Below are 26,648 nucleotides of genomic sequence, written 5' to 3' on the forward strand. Positions count from 1 at the left end.
GTTTGCGTAAAAACGGACGGACAGACGGACGGACATCGACTCTTCTAGTGTATATATACTTTATAGGGTCGGAAACGTCTCCTTTACTGCGTTGCAAGCTTCTGACTGAAATTTTAGTACCTCTGCAAGGGTATAAAAACAATATTAATAAAAGCACCGTTTTATTACTTTCTAGTCAAAGCTAACATAAACACATTTATTCTGTTACTCTGTAACATACGTTACACGAATACAATACAAGTAAGGGACACAAATCAAAATGTATAACTAAAAAAGAAGTTCTTAAATATATTAAAACTTACCTTCATCATCAGCAAAAGAGTATTGAATACGATCAACATCATAATGAAATACTCGAAAGGCGTTGACACCACAATTCGCCACACTTTGTACTTAAAAGTGTTCCGGTTCTTGGGCATATAGCGTTCAAGTGGGCGTGCTCCTATAGTAAAATCGATGCAGGATTTCTAGAGTGAAGAGAAATGTAATGATTTAATTGGTTTTGGATGTTCTTTGAATTGGCGTTCGTGGCTAACTTTATACACAACACATTTTTTCCAAAGTATAACTAACTAAGTTGTGTTAATGTCTAATTTGTAAAGTATTTAATTTATAAAAACAATTTGGCATTACGAATGAGTTCATAATTCTATATACACACATTAAAAATGAACACATCGGTTTTAACTACATTGTTAATAAAGTAAAAATGTATTCCAGTTTCGACAGATCAACCCAAATTAGGATAAGGCGTATGCAATTTGAATTTAAGCAAAACAAAAAGTACTACCCCCTTAATTAATGGCGAATACATTAAATTAACACATGCCCGTTTTTAAATTTACAGTTTATTCTCGGGATTTTTCTAAAGGGAGTGTTTGTATGGGGTTTGCACTTGGAAGGTCAAAACTATGTCATTTTACACTTGGTGCTCTAACCTCAGGTCCAAGCTAAAATGTTAAAGTTGGAGTTCGTTTGTAACCAAAATGAATGAAACACACTTCTTACGACTGGGTGGTATCCTCTACTGGCGGATGTTGAAGAATGCATACTTACAATCGTCTTTGTTCGCGGGTTAGGAAATGATGGACAACGCGCTTAAACAACTGTGGCAACTGACTTTACGATCAAATCATTAAATATTCCAGAACTAGTAGGGAATATTTAAGGACTATCGTGAGTGAAATGACATATCTCTATTTTCCGGTAAATGTTCACTATTTATATCAAAAAATCACTACTAATCGAGGCTTCTAAGCAAATATGTCTATATGGTCTGGGTCAGGATAGCCACCGATTACCATTTATGGGGACTGAAAATGCTTCGATGCCCACTAATATACACAGGTAGCTAAGGGCGGTTCTATACGCAAAACTCACATATATGTTTATATGCAACTGGAGAGTGTTTGTGTGGTGTGGGCTAAAGTGGGGTGACACAGAGGGTATCCACAGCGAAAGGCGAGAAAGCAAGGCAAACAATTCGCACTTACGAGTACATATGGAGCTAGGCTAGGATTTACGATCTTGGAAAAATTCTATGTACGAGTATTTTGCTGAGTGTACAGTGTGTACTGGTTGCGTGAGCTGCGCCCACTGTGTGGAGTTCGTTGATTTTTTGGAAAGTTTTCTGTAGTAGGTAGTTGTTAGGTAGGTAGCGGGTTGTACGAGTTAGTGAAATGTACGTGCAAATTAATCAATTTATTAATAGTTAACTTTAACTTTAACTTTTTGGTTTTTTTCGGGTTTACATTTACGACTAGCGGTACATTACACAAACACACATATTTATAAGCAGAGAGAGAGACTGAGAAAGGTGGAGATTTGGACTCACATAGGTTTACAGGACGGATGGGTCTGGCTCACCTGATTTTTGTCAATTTCGCCATCTTGTAACTCAGCTTCACCTTGCTCTTGAAACGTAATAATAATCAAGGCCACGAATATGTTGACGAAGAAGAACGGAAATACAATAAAATACACAATATAAAATATGGACATTTCGATCCGGAAATTTTGGATTGGACCCCTATCTTCATAAGTGGCAGCCATTGAGTGTTGCAAGACCCTATTCGCAGTTGAATCGATGAGGTGTGGATGGACATTCAAGGTGCAGATTGTAAGTTTGAGGAGAAAAAGAGGCAAAATATATACGTTAGATATGTCTGGCATTTTCTTTTTCATTTGACAGATCAGTACACAGATCGATAGACAGATACAGATACAGATACAGATGCAGATATGGATATATAGTAAGGGGAAATATCAGTTACAACAACAAATGGGCTTACTGTGGCCATCCCTCGCCGGTCTGCACAGCGAAAAGTGTCAGCATCGCGGCAGCTACATTATCGTAGTGGAAGGCTCGTGGCTTCCAAACCCTCAGCTCCTGTTTGGGCAGCAGCTCGTCCTCCTCGTACTTAAAGTACGAGCCCCTTCGGTTGCGTTTGATTAGGTTTCGCATTTGGTTTATTTGGGATTTCATGTTTTTTTGTTTTTGGATGGTGTTAGTCGTTGGTGTGATTTAGTTATTTGTGGATTTATTAGTAATTTGATTGAGACTCGTTAGAGAAAATACCAAAATTAAGTTTGCGCTTAAAACACTAAGTCAAACGAAAAAAGGCAGTGAACCAAAACTAAAGTTTGCAAGCATCTAAAACTGAACCGAACATCAATTAGGGATCGAAATACGTATTACCGTAATTTATTTTGTTTTTGTAGCTTTTGAAATTTTAATGAAATGGTGAAATGATTTTAATGTGAAATATATGTGGAAATCGAAAGCTAACAAATAAAAGCGACAGTACGACAGTACAGCATTAATAAAATTAAACCATTACATTGCTATATAAGCAAGTCGGTGTGTCTTTGTTCTTTGGTAGGTGGATGGTATGTCAGTTGTGAAAGAAGCGACTGCTGTCCCTGTCCCATCTACATACTGCATTGACCTTGTCCAAGCGGGCAATTTGACTTGGAATAGGATTCTCGCTACGACCGAGATCAGCTCAAGCCAAATCAACACTCGGTACGGTCTGAATAGGAAGGCGTACAAATAAAGAAATGTTCGAAAATTACAAAAAAAAAAAAATATATACTAAGTCCATTACCAGTGGGATGCATGAATGGAGAAGACTGTTGATCGGTGTGGAGCTGTGGATCAAAAATAGACCTATTTCTTACTGGGGTTCCGTGGTAGGGCCCGTTGTCAGTTCGGTGATGTGTAACAAAGCAGCTGCGCTCAAATGTGAGAGGTCTTATCTTAGGAAGGATGAAAAGCTACCATATTGTATCCGGTTGAAAGGTACGCTTTAAGTTTTTTTTTTGGAAATGAGCAGACCACGATTCACAGTTTGCTTAAACCGAGATAAGTTATTCGAGAAATTTCCATCCATCTTGTAATTGACAATTCATATATAGATTTAAATTTAAAAACATAAAAAAAAATAAGCCAAGCTTTTTTTTTAGTAACCCCGTAAGACGATAGAATTAGTTATAAACCGGCTATAAAAACGATCTGGACCAGTCCAAAACTCGGCTATGATACGTATTTTTAACCAAGCCGAGGTACACAAAAAGAAATTTCCATCACTGGCGACGGGGTAATGCGTAAGGGCATGAGTGTATATGCTAGTGGGCGGTGGGATGCACGTGTACATATGTATTTGGGTTTTAAATAAAATTAATTGGATTTGATTTGGTTTTCAATTAGGCAGAGCGGTCGGCCACAGTTATTGCATACGAAGCCAAACAGCTAAAACAACCCGATACTCTATGGCTTTTATCGTTGAACGTCCTTTGGGAGCAACGCAAGTATCGGGGTTTGTTTTCACTTCTCAACAGCGTCGAGTATAAGATACGCGGTGTTAATAATATAATACATAATGATACTCTCTATACACACATAACTTGGGAAAGAGCGCTCGTCATCTAGTTGGATACAGTCTACCAAAAAAATGTTTACGATTCCTACGACACCACTATTGGCAGAGTAAAAAAACTGGTTCGTTTTTGTTAGAAAGATATATAAATTTATACTTAAACATACAAATTATGGCGTGTATGTATGGGTGATGTCTAAATATCAGGATACACTTACTACTTGGATTAAAAAAATTTAACAAATTCAGAACCTAGAACCAGAACTGAAGTTTAAACCATACTGTTGCTCTTCTCTAATTAATTGGGTCTTTATCTATGTAAAATTTTAGCTGAGTTGTTTGATGAAACTCTTTTTTCTAGTTTTCTATTCTAAATCGGTCCGTGACTGCTATGCGCGTGCTTATTAAGAAATCTTCTGGTAGTAATATGGACTCTTTGGTATTTGGAGAATACCCAATTGCAAATAAATGAAACATTTAAATACAGATAATTATGGTTTAAGTACACAGGCAAATCGCGAAGACTCTCGCTATTTTCATTAGTGATTCCCGAGCTTTGATTAGTGAAGACAACATATACAAACATACACTGAAACGGCTTAACTGATTTGGTATATATATAAAATAATTATAGAAAATTAGGCGTAACTGTTAAGGTCTGGTAACTAGAAACTGTACGTTTGCACTTCTATATCATTGATGTTGATTCGAACGCATTTGCTCTATATTTTATATGCTTTATATCAGTCACTTTTGATTCGATTTTGTTTTAAATTTTTGTTTATGTTTAGCAATTGTTTTTTTCTTTTTGTTTTGTGTTGTTTTTGGCCCGTTTAGTCGCGTGACTGTTAATTAGACAAGTCAGGCAAGAAAAACATGGCGAGAAACTATAAAATGCTACTCTTACATTCTGTTAAATCAGTGCACCTTTTTTGGTTTCATGAAAACAAATATGGAAAATAGAACAAACATAAGTATAATAATAACAGTTAGGTAAACGAAACAATCGTACAACACACATACAAATCAGGGATGGGACTGGAAATTTATATCCTAAATGCTCTCTATTAGGACCACTTCAAATGTATACACGTATGCACATTTATATTCGTATATATATACACTAAGGTAGGGAGCGTCTAACACAAGTCTCATCCTGCTTTCTCTATTCGAAATCTAACATTTAGCACATTTTACTGGTTGACAGAAGCAAAACCAAACCCTCATAAAGGTCAAAGGCATTCCCTACTACTTCGGATATGCACAGCTAGGCAGTCCAAAATCAAAACTTTACAGCTAGACAATAATGTTTGAGAGGTATTGAAGTGTTGTGTACGCGAAGCAACCCTTATATTTACAGCTGTCAGGTCAGCATAACAATATTGCTTCCTTCCAATACCCTAAATAGTTAGTTGTGTAATTTTTTCCTAGCATAAACAATACTTTGTAAAATTAAGCTACATCGAGAGAAAAAAAAATCATTTTGCCAATAATCTAAGAACCCAATTTACGAAAAAAAATATCACAGGCAGAATTATTAGGAGAATTTGAAACTTTCTTTTGAAAAACACTAAGAATGTCTGTGAATGTTTCGCATTGTGAAACGTGGAAGTGGGGAAAGAAAACATAGAGCTTTATATGAACCAAAAATTACTTTTTGAAGAATCCTTTTTTTTGCAAAAAAAAAATTTCTTTTCAGTTTTTGAAAACATCTGAATCCGGCCCCCACTATACAAAATGGTACAGAGAAAAAAACAAACATTGGAGTATCCTGAGTTTTTTTTACTTTTCTACAATATGTTAAATAATTTTGTAAAACATTGCACGATTAATCAGTTGTAAAATAATAAGAGAGACAGCGGACTTTCAGAGATATAATCTTGAACATTGTACATGTAGGAGGGAGTGAAATGTGTTTGTTCCTTCCGATCCTAATTTCTAAGTAATGTACATATATTTTAGAACATTTTCAGTATTTATTTATTTATGTTACTCGACAAAGAAACACACAATATTAACAAGAAAGACAAAGAGAGAGATAGTCTTAGAGAGCGTGTTTGAGGGAGAGAGGGAAAGCTAGAGCGCTACAGTGTAACGCGACTATACGAGTAAAGAGGATTAAATGATGAGATGATAAATTAAAGAACTCAAAAGCGGTTACTACAGAAGGACAATAATTGTATGGCATATTAGCCAAGTCCTATTGCAAAATGATCCAAAAAACAAAATGACACAACATTAGAAAAATTAGGTCTAATTAAGATCAAGAATAAGATTACGAAAAACTTATAAAAGCGAACGAACAATTTTAAACTTGAATTAAATATAAATGTTACTTACTGGCACTCTGCGGAAGTATGTTTACTTTCGTCCGTACAATAAAAAAATTTTCCATTGAACAATTGTACTCCAATAACAGAAAATATAAATTGAAACAATATGTACACGATTAGAATGTTAACAACATTTTTCAATGAGTTCACGACGCAATCGAACACGGCTTTCAATTTTGGAACCCGCTTAATGGTCTTCAATGGGCGTAGAACACGCAATACCCGAAGCGATTTAATAGTCGATAAATTTTGTCCAGCGCTGCTACCGCTCATATCGAAACCGAAACTAACAGCAGCGCATATAACGACCACAGCATCCATAATATTCCAGAATTCTCTTAAATAGCTGCCAGGGTGCAGGATAACACCCAAGTCTACAATTTTCAGCAACATTTCTATCGTGAATACGCCGGTAAATGCATAATCGAAATAATTCAGTATCTTGTTTCGCCTTGAGTTCTCACGAACGGGGTCTTCGGCTGCTAATGCTATTGATGACATTGAGATGACAACCATAATGAAGAAATCAAAATATGGTAAATTAACAACCCAATGGGCGCCGCGTCGTATGCTGTATAAGTCGTGCGTTTATCGAATTCATCGGACAGCGAATATATAGTAGGTATTAGTAATTGGTAATTGGTTTCGATTCATATATTGGTTGAGACATGTAATCAATTAGGATCATGATCATATTTTTGCATTCGGGATTGCGTCCAATTCGGTAGCAGTTTAGTTTTTATTTAATGGTTATTTTCGTTTTTGGTTGAAATTCAGTTAAAAATTTTAAAATTTTCATTGAGGTTTCCATAATAGGTTACGATTGTGATTGTATTTTGCGCATTGCATTTTGTTTGCATTTTTGTTTTGGCACCCGTTCATTTTATTGAATTTGTTGATGGATTTCATTTTGTCGTCGTTCCAGTTCGCATTTAATTTGTCAGGTTTTTGATTTAATTTGTGGTTTAATTTTTGTTGTTTAATAAGTTCGTTGATGTTCGTTGTATATAATGAGTTGTTGTTGTAAATCATTTCGTTTTTTGTTGAATGAGTGTCGATGGCGATGATTTTTCAACATAATTATTGCAGTTTTTCATGATGGATTTGTGGTGGTGGTTGATGGTTGATGATTGTAATAGTTGTTGTCGGATATTGCGGTTTAATATATTTACAAACACAAGTTATTTCGTTCAATAGATCAAGTGGTTCATTAATTTGTTTGGTTGTGTGCAACATAAGATTGTAATCCAAAACAGGAAAAAAGGTAAAAAGAAAAAAGTATTGTATCAGTTATCGATTAAATTGTACTACTGTTATTGTAGTTCATCAGATATTATGTTATGTCATTGGCTATGAACGATATTACTAGGATAGGATAGGATTCTGTACAAAAAGGGTAAAACATTTTCTATAAGACCCGTAAAAACTGTTTATAACCTTGGATCGGTCACCTCGGCACCGGTCACTCGAGACTGGATCATAACTACAAAATTATGATGGTGCCTTCATAATATAATGGCATAAGAGTATCCCGGGTGTACTTCTCCTAGCCGTCGGGATAGGGTTCTGGAAGAGACTCGATTATCTTAACGCTACGATGAGCCCTAACTGATTGCTACTACGAGAACGAGAATGACCCATGACAAAGAGATCGGGGAATGGGGATTGAATAAGGGAATATTTACGGATTTGTTGGTGAAAGTATGAACATCGAAGAGTAGGGCAACATTGGCTTGGGACCCTCCGTCACTTCCTCCTCCTCCTTCTTCTCCTCCTCCTTCTTCTTGCCCTTGGCCTTGCTGGGGGCAACGGCACCGTCTCCATTCTCCACATGAACACCGTCGGCTTGGAGGGCCTCCATCTCCTTCTCGAGCTCCTGCAGTTGTTTCTCTTTATCCTCTTCGACTTGTTCCTCTTCGGCTGCTGTAAGTTCTTGGGCATTCGCCAAATTATCAACGGCGATAGCCAAGAAAACATTCAATAGCGTGTAATTTCCGAAGAGTACCAAAACGATAAAGTATCTGTCGAAAGAGCATCAAGAACACAAAAAACAATCAGAGTTTTAACTCAACTTGTATAGTCAATTTTAGCGCATTAGCTCAGGAGAGGAACCTCCTCGATGACATAAAACTCAAAATATGCGTCGACTTGTGCTGGGGCTGGGGCTTGGGCTTGGTCTGGGGCTGGGGAATATTTAAAACGAAATGGGGAGTTATTTGTACTGCACAGTGGACTGTTTGCAAACTGAGACAACTACGTTAGGTGTGCGAAACTCGGTCACGCTTCGTAAGGTGTACAAAAGTCTGTTGAGTTGCTGCAAAGAGAGATGATCGGAAATAAACAAAGGTATAGCGTTTAATTGAGTGTACACAATAACTTGCAAAGACCATGTGTCTACACTTACGGATTATTGGGAATTCACGATGAATGATAGTTAGTGGGTTGCTTGTGTTTCTGTTTCTGTTTCTCGGGACTTGGGCTTGTAGAATTTTTGAGAGTAAAATTCTTCAAGCTCGGAAGTCCAATTCAACCAAATTGAGATCAAATTTGGCTGTGGTCGATTGCACACATTAATGGTTCGACGTTCAATGAGTTGCGAATTCGCTTGGCAGTAATAGTAGTTTTGGGGTTAGAGGACGGTAAATGGATTCATAATCCTAACGAGTTTGTTTTAGAGAGCTGGCCAAGACTAAAAATAGAGTATACCCATTGCACGGCGAAAGTCGGGGACTTAGTTAGCGGGGCGTGTACTACGTTTACTTGTACGTCTAGATCTAGACTGGCATACTATGCACATGATAGACACAACAATGGAATGATACGTATTACAAACACAAACTTACATAGAGTAAATCATTCCTTTCTGTGCACCGCCCTGAGAAATGATGCCCTGGTACATGACCTCGTTCCAATCCTCGCCAGTGAGGATTTGGAATACGGTCAACAGTGCTATCGGGAAAGTGTTAAAATTGGTTTCGGGCGTGCCTCCTGGCAGATTGAACTGGCCGCCGAATAGCTGCATGCCAAGCAAAGCGAAGATGAGGATGAACAAGAAGAGCAGGAACAACAGTGAGATGATGGATCTCATGGAGTTCAACAGAGAGATGACTAGATTGCGCAGCGAGGACCAGTACTTGGTGACTTTGAAGATGCGCAGCAAGCGCAGGGCACGCAGCACGGACAGACCGAACGAACCGCCTTTGACCTCTGACCAGATCACTTCGAATATCGAACCACTAATGACAACGCAATCAAATCGGTTGAACGACGACTCAAAGTAGATGCGTGGCCCCAACGCATACATCTTTATGAACATCTCCGACATGAAGAGTCCCAGGAAGATGAACTCTGCGTAGTCTGCAAGGACACCACACGGATTATATCACTAAAAGACAGATTGCGATGTGATGGATGTACTTACACAGAAACTCCGTGAGGAACGAGGGCTGACCGTAGTGCTCGACGGCCACGCAGACTGTGTTCAGAAAGACAAGGACAATCACGAACCAGTAGAACCACTGCGTCTTCACCGTGTGTCGGATCCAGAACCGAAACCGCTTCTCTGCCCGCCAAAAGCCGGTACAACTTCCTTGAGGTTTTGAGCGAGTTTTCAGGTAACCTAGGAAGGAACACAGAGAAACAGGAACTTTGATAAGTGTCCTTTGATCGGGTAGTTGTGCGGGTAGAAATATCTCCACCTACAGTACAACCGGGCATATGTTGTGTACACTGCTCAAATATGTGTGCAGTGCATTTCCAAACAATGTCAAACAATTCCCAGTAGCACTATGAGGGGGATTCCCATTCAGATTTCTCAAAAACGCTTACTTTACAAAAATTATTTTGAATACAATACAAAAATGTTTGCGATTTAAATTCATTCATACTTAAAGTAACCGCCAACCAAGCTTTGTTAGGTAAGGCAAGTTTAAAAACTCAAAAAGATTCTTGAAATAAATACAATACAATTTTCATCGATATTCTTTTTTTTTTTCTTTTGTTAAATAACATAGATTTTAAAAACCCTCATCTTATTTTTATTAGGTTTTTCAATCGAAGAAAAGCGAATTAAATCAAATAGATTGTTTACCCTACCTCATTTATCTCGCAAAGTACTTAAGATATCGAAGAACATGGTACATGATGCAAAAAAAACTAAACAAATGATTCATGCTGAATGGAAATTCCCCTCTTCAATCGATCAGGCCTGAGATTGACAGCTCTTCCACTGGATTAATTTTTGTAAATAATTTCCTTGTCTTATTTTGTTTTGAAAAGCACTGTTGGTAAACATAGATGTATTCAAATATAATGCAAAATAGGTATGAAGTTATTGATCTTAGCAATAAAGAGTATGGAAAACTATTTGTTTTACAAACGAAGTTACATGTTGCGGATTTGATAGTTTGGGTGGGAAATATCTCTAAAAAGACGATTCTCAGCTTGCTAAAGTCAAATACTGTCCTAAAAGTTTCTAGCTAGGTGCTTTTTTTCGAAACGTTCAAATTTCGCTCATCATAGCTTTGTATTCTTTACTAACAGTAAGTTTAATATTGAGTGTATATCAAAGATTATCTTTACAAGAGACATTGAAATTTTTTAAAGAAAAATACTGTTCGTTTTGCTTAAATACAAATAAAGAAAAGTCAAACTCTTTCCAAGCTCCGAGAAAATTGAAACAAGAGCTTACTGATGATAAAAATTTGAATTTAATAATAAGATAGCATACGATTTATTTATCACAGAAACACAAAATCGAACATTTTGAAATTTCCACAAACCATTTGTACTTTTTCATTTAGTACCATAAAAATGTATTTTCAACAACTTAAAGTTATGAGTATTGCTAAAAGTTCGCATTTACGATGTTGGAAAATTTGTTTGAATTGGACTTTTACTCAAGAATACCCAAATATCATGAAAAAGTAAAATTGGTTCGGAGAAAATAGTTTTAAGAAAGTGCATCTAATGCCAACTACTTTCTTATATACACACAAGTGAAAAATTTACACAAATTTAGGTATTTGCTGAACGATGAGAAATATGAAGCTATTAATTTATATTTATTTAGTTTACGAATTTAAAACTAATCTTAATACTATCTGACGCCGGTGCAGATTTTTCACTTCGTGAAAAAATAAAAATTCATTTACTTACACATTCATTACACAATGTAAGATTTACAATTTCGTTTTGTTGTAGTAAGTTTAGGTATAGAAATAAAAAATTGAATTAATTCCATATCGCCATTTTATATATCCATGTTATTTTAGTGTATCCGCTTATTTTTTCGTACTTAACGAGGTGCAACTAAATTGGCAGCATTCAAGTATTGGTGTGTACTTTGGAATAAAACCGAATATTAACATTGTTCTTTCGAGCATTTGTTAATAGTGGTTTTTTTTTGTTTTACCCCTTAATCATCCTTGAATCTTACGAACCAAAAGTCTTTGGTGTCGTTGCCTGTTTTCAGAAAGAACTCATAGTATGCTGCTTTCCATACACGACCCCGTTTATAAAATACTATTTTAAATATCTTTCTTACCATCGTCGCCATAATCTTCCTCGGCTTCTTCCTCCTCTGTGTCTGTCGACTTCGACTTTCCCAAGCTTTTCAGTTTTTTCCGCTTGGCAGCGTTTCGTCTACGAGCTATAAAAAAATGTTAATAAATTCAGGGACTGTGATATACATACTTGTTCACCGTTTGAGATAACTTACCCTCCATTATGTGCATTTTTTCTTCTTCCGTTGTTCGCTCCTCAGCTAATATTACCTCCTCTGCAACAACATTAAAATCCAGTGATTGGTAGTTGTTCACAACAAGCAAATCGATTTGATCAACAGATAAGCAGAAGGTGTATATATGCACAAAAAAAATTATGTGGGTAATTGTTTATATAGTGGGGAAGTATGAAGGATCTGTGTCCATATATCACGAGAACTATTGTATCTTAAAATATGTTCAGGAATTTATTTACTTTCAATTTGGCAATGTAGAGATTTAAGGGCTGGATTCTATGAGGAAAGGGAAGCTAAGAATGTGCCAAAAGTGCTGGCTATTTAAAAATTTCTTAACAACATGTACGTGTTTTTTTTTTGTTGTTATTTTATAAATATGGATACATTTATATATATATATTATTAAATATGCAAGTCTCCAAAAATATTAGCAATATCCAGGTTATGTACCTCTTAGCGATAGGATGAAATTGAAGAAGAAGTTTCAACTTATTTAAACTCCGTAAATTTATGAATTTTGACTGTTGCAATATGGACACCAAAGTTTGAATTCTATAAAAGACTTCTGGTTGCTGACTCAAAATCTGTTCACGAAAATGTTTCACTACGTATGCATAAAAACAATTAAATTGTTTGTACTGAATTATTTAAATATTCAGTGGTATTTCTTTCCAAAATAATCAAAACGATATTTTTTAACCTTAATTTTTTGTCGTCGTGATCCATTTTCGTGTCCGTAATCGAATCGGACACACTGAATTTAGAAAAATATACTTAAACGAATATTAAGTTTTTGTGCAACAAAGTGCCTGTATCAATAAATTTAAAAAAGGGTGTTTTTTACCCTTGCAAGTTTAAAATGTATAAATAAATTTGTTTGAACTATTACCCATCGACAAGATTTTTATATAGAAGAGGAAATTTCTTCTTGAAAAGTATATTTTGACATGAAATATCGGAAATCTGTATTAAACCATCTGAGAAAAGTTCAGACAATAGCTGACTCATCTCGTTTAAAAAAGTTTACAGATATCTGGGGATGAATATGGGATGAATAGTGGTAAAAAGTGTTTGTGTTTGCATATTTGTGTAAAAATGATTTTTAACATGATTATAATCAGGGTGAGTGTATATATAGATTTACAAACAAGAAGTAGGGGTAAATACTATACCAGCTTTACAAATCCATTCAACATAGCCGTTTAACTCTCTTTCTAGTTGCTGCTGCCTTCTAAGTTTAAGAAACTCTTGTCTATTTTCTACTTTTTCTCGTTCTTTTGCGAATTCACTACAAAAAATAATTAAATAGAACGTGATAAACCAAAAAACAGGATTGATTGATTGCTAAAACGATCATGTATGCTTTGGTATTAAATAGCAAAGTTCACACCATACTTTGGTTTTTGTTTTGTACGAGTGTAATCAACAGAAGAGAATCGAATTTAGACAGAAAAGGAAAATCAAAGACTTTAAACCAGAATATTTCACTGTTTTCTTAAAACACAGCAAACAGGCACAAACGGAAAACAAAAATTATTGACTAGAAATTAGGAAACATAAATACATTTTGATATATTTGTTGGCGTCGGAGAGCGCGACCGATAATCGGGTCAAAAGTCAAGGAAACATATATAAGAAGGGAGTGTGTGAGATTATATGTGTGCATACAAGCATTTATGATGATTTATTTGGTGGCAACAAATAAATATAATTCGCATGGGCAGATGGATGAGGCCATAGCAATAGCGTCATCGGGACTCCAACAATTTTGGTCCTGGTTCGCTGGTAGTCTCTGAGTCTAGATCGGTGATACATTGATGGCGATAATAAACCGAGTGCATATAGCTATATAGTGTGTATAGTGTATATAGCCGAAACTCAACAACATTTCAGTGGCTCGAGCACTCGCGACTCCGCTGACGGGGAATGTGTATTTGTAAGATAGGATGGCTAACAGTTGTAGATAGCTATAGCTATTTGGTTATTGGTTTATTGGTTTATTGAGGCTGCGGGCAATTTAACTTTGTCTCTATGGTAGTAATTGTAAGAATCGGGTAAAGTTGGGTGTGTGGCAAAATGCAGAGAATATAACACGCAATACGCAATACGCACTGGAGAACATGGGGATTCGATTATTGTTTCGATTGGTTAAACTATATTGTGGGGTAAACAACATGTCGCAGTTAATATTTAATTGGTACATTGGAAGTAGTTGTATTGTTAATAGTAAGTAAGTTTGGGTACCAAAACTCTTTGTAGCCGGGGAATTGCTTGCGATCTATTTAAGAATACATAACTAGCAGTAAATCAAACAACTTCTTTATAAATCGGGTAAGTATAGGTCAGAGGTTGCTTTTGGTTTATTAGATGGGTGTTTAGATTAACTCAATGAACTCGTTCGGATTCGACAACATACGAGTAGACTTATTGTTCTGTTTTGGCCGATAATATTGCAGGTAGTGTTGTTATGACGTTCGGGTTGGTTATGGCAGTTTACTGGTGGCACTTAGATATAGATCTAGTTGTATAAACCTGCTTGTGTGATCCAGTCAAGGTACGAAACCATTGCTGTCTGAAACATGGCCCGAAAGCGGCATTTCTGAAACTCCATGCGACGTTCGACACGATTTCGTTCGTTCGAAAACTCTCTGAATTCAGGAATACGATAGTTAAATGCATATAACAAAATTACGAAAATGAACAGAACAGAAAATGCAAATCAAGCTTATAGTATTTCGAACACATACATACATATATTTTTGAGAAAGTTTTTGCCCAACCACATTGGCTCACAGGGAAATTTTGGATTCATTTACAGCGAATTGACTTTACTTTGCACCCTGAATGCGCATGCACGTTGCTACGTAAGACCGATATATTGTACATATGTATTATCTGCCAACTTAACACACTTTCTTTACAGTTTATCTTTACAAATATGGCAGCGTGGGCCATTAAAAAACTCGCGACACTCAATATCGATGTGGTCTAAACATATGTATGCAGTATTTTCAAATCCCTTAATTAACGAAAGTAAACGAACTGATAAGTTGAACGTAATGTGAACCGGTGTATAAATGGATTCATTGACAGTAAAGCGATTCATGATCAACTTACCCACTAAGGACACCAAGAACTAAGTTGAGCATAAAAAATGAGCCTATAACTATAAGAGGCACGAAATATATCCAATTAAATGCTGAACCTAATGCGTCGTTGGTCTGCGGAGAAGAATGGTTAGTGGGGATCAGAGCTTGAATGCGATCAATGCCAGAGCTTGCACTACAACCGCCACTTACCCAATACAGTATTGACGTCCAGCCCTCCATCGTGATACATTGGAATACGGTCAACATGGCAAATCCTATGTTGTCGAAACTCGTGATACCTGAATTTGGTCCGTCCCACTTCTCCAGACACATGCTTGTGGTGTTGTTGCATACAAAGGAGCCGGCTGCCTTCTCCGTGGAGTTGTCCGTGTTGCAAGGCGTCTCCGATTCGCCCTCCTTCACTAGTTTGTCTGCGCGAAAGGGAGGCATTAGCTTTGGTCTGTACCATGGGTCCAGGAAATGGGCATACTTGGATCTTCTAAGCTATAACAAGTCTTATGCAGTGCGCCCGAATAAAACTCGAGTCCAATGATTGCAAAAATTACGATTGCAAACAACACCAAGAGACCGATTTGCAGTAAAGGTGCCATCGCCTTGATTATAGATTTTAAAACTACTTGTAAACCTGTTGGCGACGTTCATCCGATCCAAATTTAGATGTTGATTGGTTAAAAAATGGGATATTGGATTAGAAAGGTAAGTATACAGCGACGTGTGCACATTTAGGACATGGTTGTCACAGACAGTTCCAAGCTCTAGGACAACCATGTGCCACAACCATTACATTCAAAAGAGTACGTTTAACACAACCGAAACCGAAACTAAGTGGTGGCAAAAATGAATGGATCATTTTGCACTCACTCGTACTCACTTAAAGAAATAAAATAAAATTGAAAATGAAAAGGAAACTCTCGCATTATGATACATTCACACACTTAAAGTCTGGAGCGAGGCGTTAGAAAATAAAAATATAGACAAGGAACAAGGAACAAGGTACAACGACAACGACAACAAGAAGTTGGGTAAGTAGAATAAAACAGAGGAACTACTCACTAGGAATTCCAGACACTAATTTTAAGGGCCGTAGCACACGAATGGCTCTAAGTGTTCTTAGGTCTACCTCGGGCCCTATTTGTGGGTACTGTGTCATGAATCTGTTTGCAGACGTTAAGCGATCAAAACGAATTTATATATTGATTAGCGATACTCAATGAATGCAAGACGAACTTATCGTAGGTAATGATAATTAGAAAATCAAAATCATACAAGTACAGATAAATAAAATGGTAATATGTATTGTGCATCTTAAATCGAAACTTAATTCGAAAGCAAAAAGCAACTCAAAACTGTGATACTGTAAAGTAAAGAAATAAGGTAATTCAGTAACGTTTAACGCGCGGTTAGTTCATATTTTTCGCACACACAATGGGTAACCCAAGCGAAAACGCAGAAAAGTTTATCTTTGCTCTCCTTTCGAGACCCTTTTATCAAGAATCTGAAATGCTAATACATGCTTTGTGTTTGAGAGCAAATTTAAACTAAAGTTTTTGTTAGCTATAAAGTAAATATTATTTTAGAATAACGGTTTAATTGGTATTTATGAAAAATCAAACCACACTGTTGCCTATAACATACTGTTTTACACTGTTTATATTTTTTATAACTCTAAGACAGTTTAAGCGGTTAATCCTTTCAAACGATGTTCATCTGTAGTATGCTTAAAAAGGTTTTGTATTTATTATACCATTTAATTATAACATATGATTTACTGATATTTATTCTATAGAACGGTGAAAATGCTTAGAACCAAAAGAAACAATTTTGTCCATATCAAGTAAAACATACATCTTAATAAATTCATTATTGACACATTTCTGACTAAAACTGTCTTTGGTTAGAAAATAAACTAAGTAAACTATTAAAAAAAGTTTACCTATGTAAACTGCCAATATCTATTATATGCGTTTTTTTCTACCACCTTAATGGGGGCTTAACTTGAATCGATAGGCCCGATTAATTACTCTTAAGACTAAAGGTCTTATGTATATTTAAATACAGAGCCTATAACTCATGTTGTATATATTTGATTAGTCTATTGGTACTTGAAAGTGATAATAAATAAATATTAAATATGGCTTATTAACAACACTACATAACATAAATATATATGTTTCTAGTTCGTGTTTCAAAATGCACTTAAGGCCACGGATTCGTTTTGAAAGTCATTTGTTTGCCTTATTAAGAAGGCTACCCAGTGATGCCGATGTTTATATATCAGATTGTCAAACTAATGTACACTTTCCTTACATACATATATTATAATTTATGATTCTCTTTAAATGTAAGATTTTAACATTAAATAAATGGATATTTCTATTTGTCCATGGGTTGTGTTTGCTAATTCCATGGCTACCACTAGTGATCATAGCATTTTATGAATATGCCTTCAATTTTAAAATTTTTTATTTTAACTACACCAGCTATCAATAAGTAACATGTTGCATCCTACTGATGCAGTCTATATTAAAACAATAAATCTTATTTAGTTTTTGAAAAAAAAATTCTACTGAGTGCAATATCGACTCAAGAGTCATTATACACAGTGCTTCCGTTTTTGTCTCCTTTGATGTTTTATATAAATAAACAGTTTTAGATTATTATATGGAATGGGGTTCAAATCTCCTTAACGTTTTATATAAAACCAACAGTAACCAGAAGCAAAAACAGAAGCAAGGCCAATCATCAGAGTGTTACAGAAATCTAGTTTAGGTTTGACGTCAGGAAAGTTTAAAATTTAATGCAATTTAGTATAATAAAAATCAAAAAGGTTATTAATTATGTCTGCAAAATTTTTTTACCAATTCGACCTTTGAAGATTTCTGTGGCAGCCGTGATTAATTACTACTTAAATTCTAACTATTTCTAAGTTAGATTTTGCGATAGACTTTCATCAAATCAAATGCGTGTCTCCTAACTTCTAAGTTGTTTCTCCTAACTCCATTTTGTGCTACTCTTAAATAACATATATTAACTAGCGTATACATACATAATCGTACAAATGAATTGTTTTGAGCGAAATATGCTATATAAATATATATATTTACTGAAAAAACCGTCATTGTATCTGGCCTAGGTTTTTTTAATATCGACTAATAGATCGTTTAGTGGCGAATGTCTTACTTGGAATTCGGGATACGAGCTTCAGTGGGCGTAAAACACGAAAAGATCGCAACATACGCAGGTCAACGTCTATATTGGCCTCAGCAAATATCGTCATGGCTCTGTTTTGGCATGAGGTTATGATTTGTTATATGCATTGGACATACAGGAAAAATTGTTATTATATACTTTTACTTAGATCAATTTATATAATATAATTTTAAATTGTTTAACCGACAGCTTATACGTCTAGTAAAAAAAAATGTTGTTGGCACTTAAATTATGTATATCTATAGTAATAGGCACTCGTTTGTTATAGATAATACATTTTGTATCTTAAAATTATGTTAAAATTATTTAATCTAATTTCCGTTTCGATCTATAATCATATAGAAATAAATTTTATTATTTTCCGTAACATCTGTTGACTCATTATGACCAAGACTAACACGTAAATATAATTTAAAAAGAACAAAAATAAAAGCTTGCACGGCGTGGTTGACATAAGTGTTTTTTATAGGTTATTGTTCAAAATAAAATGTGCATGTAAAAAAAATGCTTTAGTATATTATTTACCCCGTAACTACGACGAAAAAATCCATGATGTTCCAAATATTCCTGAGATAGGAGTGTTTATGCAGAACAAGCCCTAAGGCGAGGATCTTGAGCGACGCTTCTACACAGAAAATGCATAAAAAATAGGCCTCCGTTTTTTCCTAGTTTGGCCAAATGAAAATCAGTGCGGTTAGATACTTAGATACCAACTATTAAATCTGCAGACAAGTTGAACCAGGTCTTACCAATTTTTGAGCCAATACTGTCTTGTCGCCCCCTGGTAAGTGCTCCTCTAGTGCCAACACAACACAGTTGGCTATGATTGTCAATAACACAGCGTATTCAAAGGGCGGCCATTCTATGATGAATCGTGTGTACTTTCTAATTGGGTTATCCTCGGTTAGAATAAACAATGACGTCGGACCACCACCTGGTGGGTTTTCCTCTTTTTTCGGGCCACCCATTCTATCAGCTAAGCGATGGGCTCCCTTTCGACCCAAGTGCCCCCCGCCTAAGAAGTCCTGTTGATGCTCTGCTTGCACTACTTCCTGAGCCGCTTCCAACCTGTACAAAAAAGAGCAAATGGTGAAAAACCAATCATTAGTGTACCGACAAAGAGATTTTTGACTTAATTTACTTTAAAACAAGAAAGGAAGCGAACTCCGGCAAGCCGAAGTTCATATACCCTTGAAGCTATTGCAAAAACTAAATATTCTGGAAAACATTAAAATTATGATTTATTTGCTTAAAACTATTGAAGCTATGATGATTTGCAGCTTAAGTGTTCGACAGTTCCTGTGGCAGCTATATGATAACGTATTCCGATTTTAAAACAGTTACATTAAAAATAACAATTTTTTATATATTTTTATTATTTCCATGGGAGCTATATGATATAGTCGTCCGATTTTAATGAATTTTAAATCGTTATTCTGAAATATTTAACTATTACAATATGTCGAAGAGCTAAAAAAAAAATTAAAAAACAGAAAAGTTATAATTTTTTTTTATTTTTTTTCCGATTGTTCTTATGGGAGCTATATAATATAGTCGTCCGATCCGTCTCGTTCCGACTTGTATACTACCTGCAATAGAAAGACAACATTTGGGAAAGTTTCTTGCAGATGGCTTTAAAACTGAGAGACTAGTTTGCGTAGAAACGGACGGACAGACGAACAGACGGACATGGCTAGATCGACTCGTCTGGTGAAGCTGATCAAGAATATATATATTTTATAGGGTCGGAGATGTCTCCTTCACTGCGTTGCAAACTGAAATTATTATACCCTCTGCAATGGTATAAAAACTGGTTAAAGAAATTTGAAGCGTGGTTCAGCTACAAAAAAATATATATTTTTGTTTCTTATGATTCAACTGTGACGTTGTGCGAGCATTACGCGATGGGATAAGTACACCTTTGAGTAGCACTGATCTGGGAGTTCACTGCGGAGCCAGTCTTTTGGGACCAGGTCTAGTACCCGGTCTAATACATTGTAGTTAGTAACCTCCCTTTCTCCTCCCACATCCTCTCTTCCCGGGTCAACAGTCACTACGTGGCCACCGATCAGTACAGATCGCCACTTGGAGCCCCGGGTCGATCTTCGGCATCTCGTCCGAGTCTATCCGGATCGCCGCTCAGATTCCCGAGCCGGTCCTCCGGAGCCAATCTCAGGCCTCCCGAGTCAGCCGACGAAGGGTGGGGTACGTCTCGTAACTGGCAGACCCACAGTGTGATTCTTATTCTTGTTCCACTTGTAAATGCTCGCACAACGTCGCAGTCGTAAAAGAGTTAGAATCAAAAGAGAAAAAAACACATACATATGTACATAGACTGCAGCAGCATCACTTGCGGTAAATTTATATTTCACAACTCGTGTTAAATCTTTTGTTTCACTTAAGCACGTGTTAAATAGTAAATTTAAATATATATATTTATTTGTAGCAGAACAACGCTTAAAATCTTTTTAACCAGTTTTTTCCAGACAATTTAGTTTTGAAATTCGAATATACAAATTGTTATACTATTTAACCATTTATTTTCTAGGGGCTGTGTCCATTTCGAGTGCCTTGATTTCATCAGAGAGACGTTTCCCCTCCCCTTTATATGAATGTTTTAATTAATGATAAGAAAATTATTAGATTAAAATATATTTAGCTATATAATTTGAAACGTAAAATGTATGAAAAAATAAATAAAAGAAATTAAAAAAACAAAATTCGAACAGATTTTGAGATCTGGATACTGAATATGTTCTTGAGTCCAAGAATAGGCGCTCTCGTTTTCAAGAGTAAATCATTTTTGATTTTGAGAACGATTTACTCTCGAAGCCAAGAAGACATATTATGAAATCGAGTATGTTCAGTCTTAAAAAACCAGTCTTGATCTAAGAAAATGTCTTCTTGATTTCAGTAAATCCGTTCTTGGTTCACTATTGAACACGGAAATACTGAAATCGAGACTGTTGAGAACGGTTTTTTTTCTCGGGGTACATATCGAAGAACTTAAAAGAAAATTAAAAATCAGCCAAGTTATCATTTTTTTCATTTTTCGTCCGATCCGACACGTTCAGACTTTGCAGGTAGGAAAAATAACTTTTGAGAAAGTTCTATGCAGATAGCTTTAAAACCGATATACAAATTTGTAGAAACGGACGGACATGGCTAGATCGATTCCTAATGATGCTGATCAAGAATATATATACTTTATAGGGTCGGAGATGTCTCCTTCACTGCGTTCGTCTGAGCGAAATTATAATACCATCTGCAAGGGTATAAATATAACTTACTGCATCTATAAATTATATCGAACTGTTATCTATTAATCGATATTACAAATGTATAGTCTTCGTTCTGTTAACAAATTATAGTAACAGTAAACTTTTAAGGCATAGCATTTTAAAACGCTCTAAACGAATGGCTTTGAATTGAGATCGATTGGTTTTATTTTTGGTTTATTTTGTCAAGATCCCAAATTCTAAACCAAAAACGAAACTTTTAAAAAAGACGTCAAACGTTCAACCACTTACAGTACATACAGGGTGGCCCACGAAAAAGTTGCGTTTTAAAATGGCTATAAAAAAACAATTATATTTTGTTTACTGTTGATTTGGCACATTTATTGTTTTTTGCGGCGAGCAATTAAATTGTTGTTAGCAGAGACTAACGTGAAAAATAAATGTATTAAATAATAGAATTTATCACTGCTGCAGTTGTGTCTTCCATATATTCACTATTCATTTCCCTGAGTTTTGAATTTTCGATACATAAATCAAAACAAAGAACAAAAGTCTTTCCAAGATTCGAGTTTGTCTAGTGTCGGCTTTTTGAAGTTAACAAATTAACTCATCAACAGAAAACTCGTGTTTAACATTAGTCCCAGTGAAAACGGGAATTTAAATTAACGACTAAGCACTTCAGTGTCGCTTATCACCAAATGTTTGCAAAATAATTTTTCTGCACAAGAGTGGGTAAATGTGAAATATACACACAATCAAGTAGCTAGGTAAGGTAAAAGGTACAAAAAGTTTTAAAAAACACACATATTTTGATTTTTTTGGTTTTTTTTAAGTTGTAGAAAAATGTATTATCACTTTGGCAATTGAGGTTGAATTAACTTAATTTCAAGTTATACAGTATAAGAATTTTGCGAAATTAATAAAAAAAATTTAATGTAGTGGGATCAAACTAATTAGAAAGCCAAAATAAATAAAAATATTTCAGCACCTAACATAGATTATTCTTAAGATAGATTTATATTTTTACCCAGGAATGGTAAAATGTAGCGTAATATTTTTATTACCTAGGTAAAGAATAAGATACAAAATAAGTGAACCTGGGAACGTACTTAAGATCAAGATCAGATCAGTATCAAGATCAGCGAACGAGAAATTTTCGATCCTGTTAAATATATATATTCTTTATCAGCACCACTAGGCGAGTCTGTCCAAGTTTGTCTGTCCCTCCCTCCATCTCTCCGAATCTACGCTAACAAGTCTCTTTGTTTTAAATCAAGCTTTTCCAAAAGTATATAAGTCGTAACTAGCCGGATCGGATATATATATCATATAGCTCCCATAGGAGCAATTGGAAAATTATATATATAGGAATATACTGCCAGAGATAATAATGGATTACTACTTTAAAATTACGGGTTCAATTTTATTCTTATCGGAAAACCATATAATATAGTCGAGTTTACCGAAATCGGACGACTATGTCATATAGCTCCCATTAAAATAATCAGAATATTAAAAAAAATAAATAAATAAATTTAAAAAATATTGAACTTTTCTATTTTTTAATTCTTTTTTTATTTTTTTTTTTGTAATAATTTGATAGTTTAGAATCACGTTTTTAATTTTACTCAAATCGGAAAACGATATCATAAAGCTGCCATACCGATCGAATAATTGAGTTGAAAATTATCATAATTTAAATGTTTTCAAGAATATTTAATTCTTTCAATAGCTGCAATGGTATATGAACTTCGGCTTGCCGAAGTTTGCTTCCTTTTTTTGGTTTTTAATGATTTTCATGTTGTTTTATTACGGTCCAATTTTGAAAAAAGTTCTTTACAACTTGTTAGCTTGGTTAGGGTTTCACCTTGTTGACGAGAACTCAATTTATAAATAAAACTTACTCAAAATTAAAACAGTAAGTAGAAATATTAATTCCCTTGCAGTCATACCAAAAATTGATGCGTGCAACTCCACGAATATGTATACACATAAAAGCTATATACTATAATCATCATACATAAAATGATTTAAACCATCATGTAAGTCAAATGACAACGAAATATACGCAAAAGTCATCAAAAACAACCAAATTAACCCGAACGGCATTAAATGAGCAGAAACATATACACTGAATACTTAATTATGACTTATAAGCACATTTGCTATAATACAAGTACGATTTTTTTTTTAAAGTTATTTCATTAATTGAGTCTTATCTTTGAGAGACTAACGACGTGTAGGCAAATCCCAATCTTATATATTATTTATTAAGATAATTACAACTAATTATTTTGAAAAAACGGCCCTACTATTGTTGGTGGGTGGGGAGGTCCACTCGATGGAGTCGTGTCTTGCTGGTGTTCCTAATTAAGGATGGTCCTGAAGCTTGCCCATATATTTTGCTTTCACCTTGTCGATTTTGTCTTTAACGATCCTACACTCAAACATTTTTTTTTCTATAAAACATTGAAATTCGCCTTTGATTTTAGAAAATCGCCTACGATTTGGATTTATGGGTGATTTTGTCTAAATTACAGAAAGGTTTTTAAAATATAGGACGAAATTATTATAAAACATAAAAATTATTTTCTATATTTTAAAAGAACAAGTTTCTAAAAAATACCCTTATCCCTGGTTGGGGAGCGGTTAATATGTTAATTTTTTTATGTGCCCACCCTCTTAGGCCCGGTCTCTGTAAGTGGAAATGGATTTGAACCGAGGACCTTTGGATTCGTAGAAACATTAGCCGAATGCGCCAAAATGGCATCCCATTCAACTTTGCACAAATCTCATATAAAAATTCAAAGATAAAAGTATGAAATAAAATTGCTTTTGCTAACTAGTCTTTAAAAGTCAGCCCAGTAAAAAATAAAAACAAAAACAGAACACTTAAAAAAAAAATAATAGAACAAATAATAGAAATAAATAATAGAACAAAATTCTATATTATAGAAAAGTAGATTTCTATATTTAATATGTAAAAGGTTTCTAAACTTAAAGCCGATTTTTGTAATTAAAGAATTTATTTTCTGAAAACAAGGGTGATTTTACTCATAAATATAGAAAATTAGGAGATAGGCTGCCCCAGCTTAGAAAAAAAAATACCTTTAATTTAAGAAAACTGCAAATCCCTTAGCTTAAAAAATATTTTCTAAAAATCCTTTTTTTAGAAAAATTTTCTGAAACACAGAAAATATTTTCCTTATATTAGAAATTTTATTTAAGTGTGGGAAACACTTTTTTTTTCTGTATTTAAGAAAAAAAATGTTTCAGTGTACATTTAAATCTTTGTGAATATTATCATTCCGTATGTACCTCGTGCCCAAGCTATAGTTCTCAATATTTGGATTGAGCTGTTACTTTTATTATTATGATTTCGAATTTACTGACGTTTCAAACTGGCAAAACATTTTAATTTTTTTCAGAATTTTTCATATCATTTGAACCGACTGCCGAAAGCGATAAAGAATTGTTTGGCGCGCCAATGTTCCTACAACGAGTGACTGGTTGCTGCGGTGTGTAGTTAGGCGGCATTATTTTTTTTTCGATCACGATTCAGGAGCCGCCATAACCGTCAATTGTGACCGTTGCTTTCTTGGCTTCAATGGAATATGAAGACATCAACGACATATGGTTCTAGCAGGACGGTGCTACGTGCCACAAAGCCAACGTTGCAGTTGACCTTGGGCGCGTTACGTTCGGAATTCGAAAATTTAGCCGATCTTAATATTTCTAAAGTCGTTTTCAAAATCGGATTTTTTTTTTTAAATCTGTTTAAAACAATGAGTTTAGAAATATTTCTAAGAACATCCACCTCCTTGTTTGATAAAAGCTTTCTTGGCGGAGGGTCACAGCCGTCATTTTGAACACTCTTTTCATAAATGTTAATAATACTTTTAGTTATGTTCTAAAATAAAAGTTAAAATTATTTTGAGCCCAGAGAACGGGAATTTGAGAAAATTCGTTTTGTAAGGAATCGGAAGAATAATAAGTATTTCTTTTGGCTTGAAAGCGTTTTTTTTTTATGATCCCCTTTTTATCTACGTCAATTGCTGTCGGTTCAAAACATTATACAACAGGAAAAGAAGCAATCTTCGGTAAGCCGAAGTATTATACATATAGTTATCTCTGTATCTGAGATTCAATAAATCCGTCAATGAATGAGGCGAACAATTCGAACGACAGAATTTATGAATTCCTCAAAATTCAGCAGAAATATACTGAACTTTTTGAGCAGACACTTGGTTGCGGAATTGCTGAAATTTCAGAAAGTTGAATTTGTATGTTTCTGCTGAATTTTCAACAATTCAGAGATTCAGCCGTTTCAGAAATACCCAAAATGTAATGTCATAGTAAATTGAATAAATGGTAAATTGAGTAAATTGAATAAATGGTTCATTGAACGGAAAAATTTCCTGGGTGCTACAAAACCCCGAGCGATCTTGTTTTTATTAGCATTTTGATATTAGCCAATTCCGAAAGATTAAGGGCTAACAACTTCCTGGATTTAAAATAATGTATGTATGCGTAACATTTTAACATTTAACATATTTTTGCGCGTCAAACTAAAATTGTACTTGGCAATTCTGGCAACTGTTCTGATTAAAATGTTATCGGATACATGGTATCGCTGTTTGTAAGCGACTCCTTGTAAATAATAATCAGCTGTTTAAGCCAAATGGTAATAATTTTTTACCAAATTAATTTAAAAAAAAATTTAAATTAAATTCAAAAATTTAAAAAAATTATAACTTCTCTTTTTTTAAATTTTTTTTTTATTTTTTTGAAATTTAGTAACGATTTAATATATCAGAATTACGGTTTAAATTTCATCAAAATCGGACGACTATTACATAAAGCTCCAATGGGAACAATACAAATATAAAAAAAAATGTTTTTACATGTAACTTTTCTATTTTTTGTTTTTTTTAAATTCTTTTTGACTTATTTATAATTTCACAATTCAGAATACCGCTTTTAATTTTATTAAAATCGGAAAACGATATTATATAGCTGCCATGGGAACTATCGAATAATTGAGCTGCAGATCATCATAGCTTCAATGATTTTTTTTATGTTTTCAAAAATATTTAATTTTTGCAATAGCTGCAAGGGTATATAAGCTTCGGCTTGCC

The 26,648-nt window shown here is 34.7% G+C and overlaps 1 protein-coding gene and 1 long non-coding RNA gene across 23 annotated transcripts in view; both read right to left on the reverse strand.

Moving 5' to 3' along the window:
* Positions 1-26,648, reverse strand: part of LOC108145587 (voltage-dependent calcium channel type A subunit alpha-1) — an 84,134-nt gene that overhangs the window by 36,318 nt on the left and 21,168 nt on the right. For 19 of the 22 annotated variants that reach the window (XM_041707054.1, XM_041707047.1, XM_041707053.1 and 16 more), the window contains 16 exons: positions 19,021-19,339; positions 18,797-18,936; positions 16,115-16,215; positions 15,531-15,686; positions 15,251-15,471; positions 15,069-15,172; positions 13,124-13,239; positions 11,931-11,990; positions 11,757-11,861; positions 9,633-9,830; positions 9,055-9,568; positions 7,897-8,232; positions 6,219-6,782; positions 2,292-2,435; positions 1,867-2,068; positions 303-467 (listed from right to left, as the gene is read on the reverse strand). In XM_041707054.1, the coding sequence (XP_041562988.1) occupies positions 303-467; positions 1,867-2,068; positions 2,292-2,435; positions 6,219-6,782; positions 7,897-8,232; positions 9,055-9,568; positions 9,633-9,830; positions 11,757-11,861; positions 11,931-11,990; positions 13,124-13,239; positions 15,069-15,172; positions 15,251-15,471; positions 15,531-15,686; positions 16,115-16,215; positions 18,797-18,936; positions 19,021-19,339 (3,445 nt within the window). Of the gene's footprint in view, positions 1-302; positions 468-1,866; positions 2,069-2,291; positions 2,436-6,218; positions 6,783-7,896; positions 8,233-9,054; positions 9,569-9,632; positions 9,831-11,756; positions 11,862-11,930; positions 11,991-13,123; positions 13,240-15,068; positions 15,173-15,250; positions 15,472-15,530; positions 15,687-16,114; positions 16,216-18,241; positions 18,343-18,796; positions 18,937-19,020; positions 19,340-26,648 lie in introns of those variants that run through there. The other 3 variants (XM_041707060.1, XM_041707059.1, XM_041707058.1) reach the window with 1 other exon arrangement.
* LOC108145589 lies at positions 8,244-9,047 on the reverse strand. Its single transcript, XR_001774427.1, has 3 exons — positions 8,616-9,047; positions 8,469-8,525; positions 8,244-8,394 (listed from the first exon to the last, which is right to left on the reverse strand). It is a non-coding gene; the product is annotated as an uncharacterized LOC108145589 (long non-coding RNA).

Source organism: Drosophila elegans, unplaced genomic scaffold (genome assembly GCF_018152505.1).
Source record: "Drosophila elegans isolate 14027-0461.03 unplaced genomic scaffold, ASM1815250v1 contig_149, whole genome shotgun sequence".
Classification (NCBI taxonomy): Eukaryota; Metazoa; Arthropoda; class Insecta; order Diptera; family Drosophilidae; genus Drosophila; species Drosophila elegans.